This window comes from Syngnathoides biaculeatus, chromosome 3 (genome assembly GCF_019802595.1).
Source record: "Syngnathoides biaculeatus isolate LvHL_M chromosome 3, ASM1980259v1, whole genome shotgun sequence".
Lineage (NCBI taxonomy): Eukaryota > Metazoa > Chordata > Actinopteri > Syngnathiformes > Syngnathidae > Syngnathoides > Syngnathoides biaculeatus.
The window spans coordinates 11,341,740-11,354,508 of NC_084642.1; the positions used below are offsets into that span (position 1 = coordinate 11,341,740).

The window sequence follows — 12,769 nt, forward strand, 5'->3', positions numbered from 1 at the left end:
ACTTGGTGGTGGAACCCCAAAATACAGGGAGTCATACAAGGAAAGAGATTAGCGAAGAAGAAGTGGGATACTGAGAGGACTGAGGAGAGGCGAAAGGAGTACATCGAGATGCGACGTAGGGCAAAGGTAGAGGTGGCAAAGGCTAAACAAGAGGCATATGAAGACATGTACACCAGGTTGGACACGAAAGAAGGAGAAAAGGATCTCTACAGGTTGGCCAGACAGAGGGATAGAGATGGGAAGGATGTGCAGCAGGTAAGGGTGATTAAGGATAGAGATGGAATGTGTTGACTGGTGCCTGTAGTGTACTAAATAGATGGAAAGAATACTTTGAGAAGTTGATGAATGAAGAAAATGAGAGAGAAGGAAGAGTTGAAGAGGCAAGAGTGAAGGACCAGGAAGTGGAAATGATTACTAAGGGGGAAGTCAGAAAGGCACTACAAAGGATGAAAAATGGAAAGGCAGTTGGTCCTGATGACATACCGGTAGAGGTATGGAAGCAATTTGGAGAGATGGCTGTGGAGTTTTTGACCAACTTATTCAACAGAATACTAGTGGGCGAAAAGATGCCTGAAGAATGGAGGAAAAGTGTTCTAGTTCCCATTTTTAAGAACAAAGGGGATGTTCAGAGCTGTGGGAACTATAGAGGAATAAAGTTGATGAGCCACACAATGAAGTTATGGGAAAGAGTAGTGGAGGCTAGACTCAGGACAGAAGTAAGTATCTGCGAGCAACAGTATGGTTTCATGCCTAGAAAGAGTACCACAGATGCATTATTTGCCTTGAGGATGCTCGTGGAAAAGTACAGAGAAGGTCAGAAGGAGCTACATTGTGTCTTTGTGGATCTAGAGAAAGCCTATGACAGAGTACCAAGAGAGGAACTGTGGTACTGCATGCGTAAGTCTGGTGTGGCAGAGAAATATGTTAAAATAGTAAATAGTACAGGACATGTATGATGGTAGCAGAACAATGGTGAGGTGTGCCTTAGGTGTGACAGAGGATTTAAGGTGGAGGTGGGACTGCATCAGGGATCAGCTCTGAGCCCCTTCCTGTTTGCAGTGGTAATGGATAGGCTGACAGATGAGGTTAGACTGGAATCCCCTAGGACCATGATGTTCGCAGATGATATTGTCATATGCAGTGAAAGCAGGGAGCATGCAGAGGAACAATTGGAAAGATGGAGACATGCACTGGAAAGGAGAGGAATGAAGATTAGCCGAAGTAAAACAGAATATATGTGCGTGAATGAAAAGTAGAGGGGGAAGAGTGAGGCTACAGGGAGAAGAGATAGCGAGGGTGGATGACTTCAAATACTTGGGGTCAACAATACAGAGCAATGGAGAGTGTGGTCAGGAAGTGAAGAAACGGGTCCAAGCAGGTTGGAACAGCTGGCGAAAGGTGTCTGGTGTGTTATGTGACAGAAGAGTGTCTGCTAGGATGAAGGGCAAAGTTTACAAAACAGTGGTGAGGCCGGCCATGATGTACGGATTAGAGACGGTGGCACTGAAGAAACAACAGGAAGCTGAACTGGAGGTGGCAGAAATGAAGATGTTGAGGTTCTCGCTCGGAGTGACCAGGTTGGATAGGATTAGAAATGAGCTCATTAGAGGGACAGCCAAAGCTGGATGTTTTGGAGACAAGATTCGAGAGAGCAGACTTCGATGGTTTGGACATGTTCAGAGCGAGAGAGTGAGTATATTGGTAGAAGGATGCTTAGGATGGCGCTCCCAGGCAAAAGAGCGAGAGGAAGACCAAAGAGAAGGTTTATGGATGTGGTGAGGGAAGACATGAGGGCAGTTGGGGTTCGAGAGGAAGATGCAGGAGATAGGCTAAGATGGCAAAAGATGACACGCTGTGGCGACCCCTAACGGGACAAGCCGAAAGGAAAAGAAGAAGAAGAAGAAGACCCAACAGTATATTCTGGACTTGTTGTCAGTGAATTAGATGGCACATATTGAGACAGAAGAATTTAAGGTGGAGGTGGGACTGCATCAGGGTTCCGCGGTGAGCCCCTTCCTGTTTGCGGTAGTAATAGATAGGCTGACAGACGAGGTGAAAGTGGAATCCCTTGGACCATGATATTTGCAGATGATATTGTGATCTGGAGTGAAAGCATGGAGCAGGCGGAGGAACAATTAGAAAGATGGAGGTACACACTGGAAAGGAGAGGCATGAAGATTAGTCAAAGTAAACAGAATATATGTGTATAAATGAGAGGGGCGGAGGAGGAAGAGTGAAGCTCCAGAGAGAAGAGATAGCGAGGGTGGACGACTTCAAATACTTGGGGTCAACAATCCAGGGCAATGGTGAGTGTGGTAAGGAAGTGAAGAAACAGGTGCAAGCTGGGTGGAATAGTTGGTGGAAGGTGTCTGGTGCGCTATGTGACAGAAGAGTATCTGCTAGGATGAAGGTCAAAGTTTATAAAACAGTGGTGAGTCCGGCTGTGATGTACGGATTAGAGATGGTGGCAGTGAAGAAACAACAGGGAGCAGAATTGGAGGTAGCAGAAATGAAGATGCTGAGGGTTTCGCTTGGTCTGAACAGGTTGGATAGGATTAGAAAATAGCTAATTAGAGGGACAGCCAAAGTTGGATATTTTGGAGGCAGGGTTCAAGAGAGCAGACTTCGATGGTTTGGACATGTCCAGAGGGGAGAGATCGAGTACATTGGTAGAAGGGTGCTGAGGATGGAGCTGCCAGGCAAAAGAGTGAGAAGAAGACCAAAGAAAAGGTTGATGGATGTTGTGACGCAGGACATGAGGAATGTGGGTGTTAGAGAGGATGATGCACGAGATAGGCTTAGATGGAAAAAGATGACAAGCTGTGGCGACCCCTAACAGGACAAGCCGAAAGAAGAAGACGACACTCTCCACAAATGAGAGTCAACAAAATACCTGTATAAAAATCTGCAAAGACAATATTTTGTGAGCGACGAAGACATAACTGGACACCAATATAACATAAAAATACTTTTAGACTGACTACATTTTCATTCTCCACGCTCACATTTGGATTCATCAACCTCTCACTTTGTTTTACTCATTACCTTTGCAGAGCGGTAGGGGGCTGCTCCACTGCCCGTTGACTCGACACTGGGCGCGGGCATTTCCACTTAGAATGTAACCTTTGTTACAGGTGAAGTTGACAACATCGTTGAGGTTGAACTCACTACCGTTTGTCCGCCCGTTGACTGGGTTCCCGGGGTGACCACAAGTTATGGCTGAGGGTAGAGAGGAGAGATGTGGCAAAGTGTCAGTGAAAGATCAATCAAGACAAAATACTACTCGCCAGAAAGTTCAGTACATGTGCACTATGAAATTAGAGCCAAGACAAGAGTTGTATTAAAAATAATCAGTTAGCGGCAGATAGATATAAATACTTATCAGAATAAGTAAATTTATAGTTGATATTTATCCTTCTTGGCAACTACAGCTTGATCTGCATTTGAAATAAGTACTTACGGACACAAACAGGTGTTGTTCCGGACCAGCGGTGATCTTGCTGGCAGATTCTGACGGATGTGCCAATCAGGCGATATCCCAGCATGCACTGGTACACCACTGTGTCGCGGTAACTGGAGCCATCACCGCTAATGTGCCCATTGACGATAGGATTTGGAGAGTCACAGTGGCCAGCTGAAGGAACAAAAAATGTACTTGTTTTGATTTATTTTGTTGACCTTGTGGAGTATATTTCTTTGAAAAGAGTGGTGTGATGGTGGTACATGCTTTATTCGCACGTGCGACTTCAATACTGAAACACATTTAATCGCTTTAGATGGTCTTCAGGCAGTGCTTTGAGGGGTGAATACGACATTATTTGATTCAACGTGCCAGTCGTGGGTCACCTGAATGAACTAGGTCATACCAGCAGATCATGTTGTTCTTAGTTGATCTCATTTTCATTGATCACATCCAGACAAACAGAGCTACTACTATACGGTCAAACATATTGTAACACATTGCTATTTGACCTAAATAAAGTAAACTTGGAGTTTTTCCCTAATTTGCAGCCACAGCAGACGAAATTTTGGAATGTGTCTGTGGAATGTTTTCTGTATTCAGTTGTTTGCCGCAATCTTTGTTCTAGTACAGCATGAATGTTTTTGATGGGAGGCTCTGACCACTTCAAACACACCAAAGCATGTCTTCATGGACCTTGCTTTGTGTACTGGGAACACAAAAGTACCTTATAAAATACCTTAGTTAGTACCGAATAAACAATATTGAGGGGTAACTGGGTAGCGCAAAACAAATGTTTACATTGTTTGCTTAACAGTTCTGAGGTTTGTGGCTCAAATCTTGGCTCCTGGCTTCCTCCATAGAGGCATGCAGGGTGAACCTCACCTCGCCCTAAAATCAGCGGGGATATGCCACGGCACACCTGCAAACTTAATCAGGACAAGCAGTGTAGATGGACGGATAGATAGGTAACTAAGTCTAGCCTAACCTCCGATTAACTATGAATATGTAGAGTTTTGCAAATAAAGGTGTATGATGTGTGAGTGCTTGGAATGGACATTTGGCCTTTGAACAGGTTGGATAGGATTAGAAAAAAATCTCAGGGGGACAGCCAAAGTTGGATGTTTTGGAGATGAGGTTCGAGAGAGCAGACTTCGATGGTTTGGACATGTCCAGAGGGGAGAGAGTGAGTATATTGGTAGAAGGGTGCTGAGGATGGAGCTGCCAGGCAAAAGAGTGAGAAGAAGACCAAAGAAAAGGTTGATGGATGTTGTGACGCAGGACATGAGGAATGTGGGTGTTAGAGAGGAAGTTGCACAAGATAGGCTTTGATGGAAAAAGAGGACACGCTGTGGCGACCCCTAACAGGACAAGCCGAAAGGAAAAGAAGAATAATTCTAAGTAATTTTATGTAGACTTACCCAGGCACCTGGTCTCAGAACCACTCCATAGCCCATTGGCTTCACATTCTCTGACATGAGAACCCACCAATGTGTAACCGTGGTTACACGTAAAGATTGCAGTTGCACCAAATGTGGTCAACGTTCCCAGTTTGGTGCCGAATGGAGGCGACGCAAGATCCCCACAGGATAAGACTACAAGAGCACAATATGAAATTAATACTGGCAGTGTAAAAAAAAAAAAAAAAAAACCCGAAATGTAAAATGATAAGAAACATGGCAACATGTAATTCATTTAAAAATAGGAATAGTATACCATGAAATACACTTATAATTCCAAATAAAAAAAAGCAATAAAACGTACAAAAAAAATGTATGAAATCCTCTTCTGCAAGTATCTGTGGACGCAAAGAACTTAAACTTACTCTTGCATGTTGCTGGGTCATCTGACCCCTCCCAAGTCCCATTGGCGAGGCAGCTCAGTGTCCGATGCCCTGCCCCGAAAGAATACCCCGCTGAGCATTCCAACATAGCCATGGAACCAAACTCTCCCAGTGTACCAGACAGCAGACGGTAGGTCATGTGATCTGACAAGGCACCCTCAATGCTGGGACAGTGGATGGCTGGGAAATACATGGAAGATCATTAGAGTTGAACCTTAGCTCAAGGGTCCAGTTCAGGATGGAGGCTGCAGCTTAGCTTGTGAGGAGTTGACTTATAGGATTTCCTTTAAGGACAGGAATGTGGCTGTCTCTGGCAAGTTTCTGTAACTCTGCTGAGGTCCCCTTGAGCAAAAACTACTATGTGCATGGTGCTAATGCTAACTAAAAAAAAAAAAAAAAAATATATATATATATATATATATATATATATATATAGATGTATATAGATATAGATATATATAAATGAGAAGAATAAAGCATGTTCTAATGTACTGGGCATTGTCCCACATGATCGAATATTTCAGTGCTATGCCAGTCAGGGAGGATTTGACACTGAGCCAGATGTTGACTGTTGGATGCCAAATGAGTCAGTCAACATAGTGAAGAAGCTGAAGAAGGATGAAGTCCAGTCGATCGCTATCGCTCGCTGCTCCTGCTAGCCAAGCACTTGGCTCGCTGTTATTGTTACTTGTCATCAAAAGTTCAATATGAATGTTAAAAAAAATTACCCACGATTCACAACATTTTAATAGACAGCAGTTGGACTCCAGGAAATCATAACATTTCCATTTTCCCCTCTGAAAATATTTTCTTTTTTTACTTGTATGCCGAACTGCATTTTGGCAGGTGCCACTGCACATCATGTCACAATACGTTATTAGTGCTATGACTCCTCCAAACTGAATCCAATCTTCAGAAACCAAAGATGGCGCTTCTCCTTTTTAAGGCTATATGTCTCCCTCTTTAGTTTTCACTCACTAGGAACTTCACAAGTTTATCAAAAACAGAACATGTGATGAGAGATATAGCTGGCTTCTGTCAATTCTTGAAATAAATCACCCACATACTGTCGCACTCTTGCCCTCCAATCACAAGAAGTAATACTTACAGAGGCAGCTTGGGGGTGAGGCGGAATTGCTCCAGCTCCCATCCTCCAAACACACTGCTGTCGCCGGAAGACTGGGATCAAGGTGATAACCGTGTTTACAGTGGTAGGTCACCTGACTGCCCACATTGTAATGGTAGGCGTAGAAGCTGCCATTGCCAGGTGACTGGGGGATCCCACAGGAGATGGCTGCCAATCATCAAGAAAAGTGTTGTGGAACTTCTCAGGGAATCTATCATTTGAGACCAATTGGCGCTTTGAAGACCATCGTATAGTTGTGCCTCGAGATACGAGTTTCATTTGTTGCGTGAACATCCTCCTAACTCAAAACGGTCCTATCTCAAACATTCTTTCCCATCTGACATTAATGGATATGGCATTAATCTGATACACCCGCCCCCCCCAAAAAAAAAACATTTTTGTAATGTTTTAACTCAAACAATGTGACTAGACTTTTTTTTTTTAACCATACATTTATGCCATATTTAACTAGATTCTACAATTTTTTTTGCCACATTTCTTGTATTTGACATTCTAATGCTCCTTATGGTATATACACCTCGACCATCTTGGGACAGTAGAATTCAGACATAACTAGTTTCAAAGAATTTCGCGACTGACTCAGCTGCTGCAGTAATATTAGGCATTTTACAGAAAGGATAAAGAATAAATGTTTCTATCATATTGCTGGTCTACATGTGTTTCTACCCTATTTGTACTGAAATATCCATTGCTTAACGGTTGATTTAACACCGTGACACATACTGAAGATTATATTTGTCAGTTTGCTTGTGGCTTTTTGGTATGGTTGTTAGCATTAAGCTAAAATGACGGTTACAGCAAAAATTAGGTGGCTGTTTGAAATACAAATTCTTTTTGCTGTATGTTTAATTTGATGGTAAACTTCAATCCGTAGTGGCAATCGATAACTTCAAGCTTCTCATAGAAGCAACTCAAAACAAAACTTCAGCCAAACAAATATCCACAACGCCCAAAACTCGCTGGGCTACTCATATGTCACAGCACCACTGTACTTACAAATTTTTGTATGATTACCTTGACAAAATGGTTGCGGTGTGTCCCATTGGAAAAGCCCATTGGGGTAGAGTCTACAGGTAGAATTCGTAGAGCCGACTAGATGGTAACCATGGTTACAGTAGAATTGAAGTTTGCTACCTGGTTGGAGTTTCGTTCGGTTGACAACGCCCCCGTTTGCTGGGGGATCATTAATACTACAGTATGCAGCTGAAGAGACATTAGGAGATAAAGCCAAAACAAAGAGAAAAAAAAAGTCAGTACATTTTGACATTCAAACAGCAAACCTTTTCAAGGTGGGTGGAATGACTCTCCCACACAGGACAACAGAGTCAGTAATTATCATTTCTAAGTTGGATATTTATCCACTGAAGAAGTAGCTTATATCATCCTCTCTCATATATGACTCATATGGCCTTTCGTCTTTCACTAACATCTGTTGGAAATGCATCTGCTCTCTCTGCGCCATGTTATACAAGCCAAATCGATAGAGGTAAAGAGGCCAAAGGCTTCAAGTAGAGTACATACTACAATAATGCAACTGTACATGAAACCAAATTGTAAATATTTTACCTCTCGTAGTTTTTCAAGCAAAGGGATCATTAATAGATTCGTGTCGTGTCATTCAAAAGTCAGTTAATAGTTTTGACTTTTGATGAAGAAGTATAACCATACATATCAACTTGCAGTTAAAATTATTTAAATTCCACTGTAAATTACATCCATTTTCAAATTGTGGTAACTTTTGACCGATGACCATTTTCAGTATACAGTGATTACTTTGCGTGTATCACTATTGTTCTTCGATTATTTTTGTTTCAATGCAAATTACATGACTGATGTTAGCTGGTTAAGTAGAGATTTATAAAGATTATCAACATTTGGAAGGGACCCAATGAAATACATTGTCTACCACCATAAATTTATACAGCTACCATCAATGAGCTGTCTCGACTCAGTATCATCTGACTTTCTCAAAAATATTGTGAACTCAGTGCTACCTGATTTGCACCAAATAATCAATTGCTCACTTAAATGTGGAGAGTTTCCCAAAATTTCAAAATTAGCTGCTGTTAAGCCTCTTCTAAAAAAAAAAAAACAAAAAAAAAAAACATAGCACTGGACGATTCCATGTTAGCAAGGTCTAGACCGATCTCAATTCTCCCGTTCATAGGCAAGATTCTTGAGAAAGTTATTTTTAATCAACTTGGTAATTTAGTGAATTTACGAAAATTTGTAAATGGACATTTTTGACAAATTTCAATCAGGTTTCCGAACTCATCTCGGTACAGAATCTGCTCTTATCAAAGGGCTAAATAACATAAGGTGGAAAAATGACTCAGGAATTGTGTAAATTTTGGTCTTGCTGGATCTCAGCGCGGCTTTGATACGGTAGATCACAATATACTGCTAAACAGGTTGGAAACGTGGGTAGGACTAAATGGAACGGTCCTTAAATGGTTTAGGTCCTACCTGGAGGAAAGGAGCTATTTTGTGACCATTGGAGGTGGTCCCTCAAGGTTCAGTCCCTGGACCTCTCCTGTTCAGCCTGTATATCCTACCCTTAGGTCAAATTCTTCAAAACTTTAATTTTGACTACCATAGCTATGCAGATGACAGACAGTTATATTTAGCAGTGTCTCTAGATGACTACACTGCAATTGAGGTATTGGGCCACTGTCTAAATCCGATAAATAACTGGATGAGCTAAAATGTTCTTCAATTAAATCATAAGAAAACTGAGAAAATTGTTTTTGGCACTAAAGAAAAGAGAATTGCTGTTAGTAAACACCTTTAAAAACCAAAGACCAAGTTCGAAACCTTGGCGTTCTGATTGATTCTGACCTGACTTTGAACAATCATATAAAATCAATCACAAAAACTGCCTTCTACCATCTGACGAACATATCTAGAGTGAAGTCTTGTATGTGTCAAGCAGACCAGGAAAAGCTCATCCATGCTTGTATCTGAAGTAGACTTGACGACTGTAATGGTCTTCTGACTGGACTCCCCCCCCCCCCCCAAAAAAAAAAAGAGTATTAAACAGCTGCAGCTCATTCAGAATGCTGCAGCTCGCATTCTGATCAAAACAAAGCGGTCAGCGCATATAACTCCAATCCTAAAGTCCTTGCACTGGCTTCCAGTCAGCTTTAGTTCTGCTACTGGTCTATAAATCATTTCATGATTTAGGTCCTCAATACACGAAAGAAATGCTTACGGAATACAAAGCCAGCAGAGCTCTGAGATCGACTGACTCAGGTCAAATAGTGGAGCGCAGAGTCCAAAGCAAACACGGTGAAGCAGCATTTAGCTATTATGCTGCACACAAATGGAATAAGTTGCTTAAGTGAGGTCAGCTCAAACTGTGAATGCTTTTAAATCCAGGTTGAAAACTCTTCTTTTTTTCTTATGCTTTTTAGAATATATCCATTTTTTGATCATATTACTTGCACTGTATGCGGTTGTAATTGTCTTTTTTTTAATATTTTGTTATTTTCATTGTTTTTATCCCATTTTAAATGTTTTATCTCTTTGTTTTCAAATGCCTTTAATCATGTAAAGCACATTGAGTTACCTTGTGTATGCAATGTGCAATACAAATATATTTGCTTTGCTTTGCTTTAGCAATTAGCGCCCACTTGCACTTTTTTTAATGGTGATGAACAATGAAAAGACAGATCATTTATTTATATGTACAGTGTGCATGTACCCGAGTATCTTATTTTGAATCCTCTCTTGTTGGTTGCATGGTCTGTGGACCATCGTAGGTAAAGCTGATTGGTTTTGGAGGTGAAGTTGAGCTGCGATGAATGATTTCCACTGAGAGCCACAAGCAAAGGGCTCTGCCCTGAGGATCCTGCGAGGAGCACATGAATAAAACATCCCGTGAAGAAACCACTGTGGACATCGTCAATCCTACATTACGGATTGCATTGGATAACTGCATAATTCACTTTCTTCACCTGGGTAGCAGTTCCGTTATCATTACCAAACCTGCGACACCTATTCACTCGTACTTCGCATCATGTACACCCCAAATGTACAAACTTTTTTTTTTTTTTAGCAGAATCAAAAATGTCATAATGGTTTTCATCATTTTAATGTAATAGCCAGCAACCACTGAAGAAGCTTTCACAAAGATAGAGTTTAATGTTGTTTTGGTCGTTCCCGAACATTATACATTTTTTGTGCAGTGAAATTAAAGCAAATTGGTTATCAAGGCTATATAAAATAAACACGCAAGTATGCACATGCACGCAGACACACACACAAACATAAATGTGCCTTGCAAACTTTTAGATTTATTGTTATGTAACAGATTTGGCTCTCCTGGGGGGAAATTTCACACACTGCAAATGAGAGCTAACTACTGTGACTCCTATTAGTGGTGGTGATGTTTTTCCATGAACAAATAAGACTAGAAGATGTGCGTGTTTGTGTGTGTGACAAAAGATGGTGAGGTTGGTCTTTGTGTACCATCAAAAATTTCCAGCTCGTCAAACTGCTTCTCACTGTGGAACATCTCAACGTAGATATTGATGATGTAACCTGAGAGACAAGACAGTCATTTAACTACAAGCAATTATGAGCTGTAGAAACATGAGGAGTATTTATTCAAGATGTCTATGATTATGGTTACAGAAACCGCACTGCAATTTTCGGTTCCGTCATTTAGCAACCTGGTAAGATACACAATGGAAACACTTCTGAGGATAATGAAGTGTGCAAAACACAACCATAATAAAAACGCTACCTTCCTAACAACCCCATTCAATTCTGAGCACTATTATTGCTGCAAAAGCAGAAGTTACATGATCTCACAGAATGAATACAGGCGTGCTTATTGATGTGGCAGGTGATTGTTGAGACAATGCCTACTAGGCCAAGTGTACCTGGAAGCATGCGCAGCAGCCAGGAGCAGGTCTGACTGTTGGGGTAGTTGCTGGGAAACATGGGACTCAGAATGACTCCTGATGATGAAGACCGCTCCTCGTTGGCTGGACATTGAGCTGGAAGCGTAAGTATGCACTACCATGTCATAAACCATCTAAGGATACAAGAAACTTTATTGTGCAAACAACATCTCCCTATACCACTGTATGAGGTTTTCTCAAGGCTTTTTCAACTCCGTTCAAGGTTGTCTTCCTGTTTACAAGTCCACTCGAAACACTTACCAAAAGTCTAGTTTTGGTTTAATCCACATTCAATTTCAATGTAGTTGGAACGTTGTGTTAGACAATTAAAAACAGAACACAATGATTTGTAAACTATGTTCAACCTATAGTTAACTGAATACACTGCAATGACAAGATATTTAATATTCAAACTGATGAACTTTTTTAAAGCATGTCATCATTAAATTGGAATTTTATGGCTGCAACACGTTCCAAAAAAGGTGGGACAGGGTCATGTTTACAACTGTGTTATATCAACTTTCTTTTAACAATTATTGTTTGTGAACAGAGGACACTAATTGATGAAGCTTTGTAGGGGAATTCTTTCCCATTCTTGCTTGATGTACAGCTTCAGCTGTTCAACAGTCTGGGGTCCCCGTCGGATTTTACGCTTCATAATGTGCCACACATTTTCAATGGGAAACATGTCTGGGTCTTGCTGATGACTTTGCATAGTAGAGTTTTAAGTTGCACTTACAGATGTAGCACCGAACTGCATTTATTGACATTAGTTTTCTGAAGTATTCCTGAGCCCACATGCTGATATCCTTTACACATTGATGCCGGTTTTTCATGGAGTCCCGGCTGAGGGATCGAAGGTCACGGGCATTCAATGCTGGCTTCCAGACTTGCCGCTCACGCGCAGTGATTTTTCCAGATTATCTGAACCTTTTGATGATATTATGGAGCGTAGATGACGAAATCCTTAAATTCTTTGCAATTGTACATTGACGAACATTGTCCTTAAACTGTTTGAATATTTTCTCAAGCACTTGTTCACAAAGAGGTGAACCTCGCCCCATCTTTGCTTGAGAATGACTGAGGAGCTCAGAAACTCCTTTGATACCCAATCATGACACCCGCCTGTTCCCGATTGGCCTGTTGACCTGTGGGATGTTCCCAGTAGGAGTTTGATGAGCTTTCCTCAGCTGTCTTGCTCTTTTTTTGCCATGTGTCCCAACCTTTCTGGAATGTGTTGCAGGCATAGAATTCCAAGTTACAGATTATATGATAAAAACAATAAAGGTTATCAATTTGAACAGAAATATTTAGTTTTTGTAGTGTATTCATTTAAATATGTCGAAGATGATTTCCACATCGTTGTATTCTGTTTTTATTAATGTTGAACACAATGTCCCAACTTCATTCGA

At 41.2% G+C, this 12,769-nt stretch overlaps 1 protein-coding gene across 1 annotated transcript in view; it reads right to left on the reverse strand.

The window, feature by feature from the left end:
- LOC133497966 (CUB and sushi domain-containing protein 1-like) overlaps positions 1-12,769 on the reverse strand; it is a 521,981-nt gene that overhangs the window by 46,271 nt on the left and 462,941 nt on the right. Inside the window, exons 51-59 of the mRNA XM_061814268.1 lie at positions 11,337-11,453; positions 10,921-10,992; positions 10,154-10,300; positions 7,465-7,653; positions 6,412-6,597; positions 5,286-5,483; positions 4,882-5,055; positions 3,461-3,634; positions 3,046-3,219 (exon numbers count right to left, since the gene is read on the reverse strand). Coding sequence (XP_061670252.1) covers positions 3,046-3,219; positions 3,461-3,634; positions 4,882-5,055; positions 5,286-5,483; positions 6,412-6,597; positions 7,465-7,653; positions 10,154-10,300; positions 10,921-10,992; positions 11,337-11,453 — 1,431 coding nt within the window. The remainder of the gene's footprint in view (positions 1-3,045; positions 3,220-3,460; positions 3,635-4,881; positions 5,056-5,285; positions 5,484-6,411; positions 6,598-7,464; positions 7,654-10,153; positions 10,301-10,920; positions 10,993-11,336; positions 11,454-12,769) is intronic.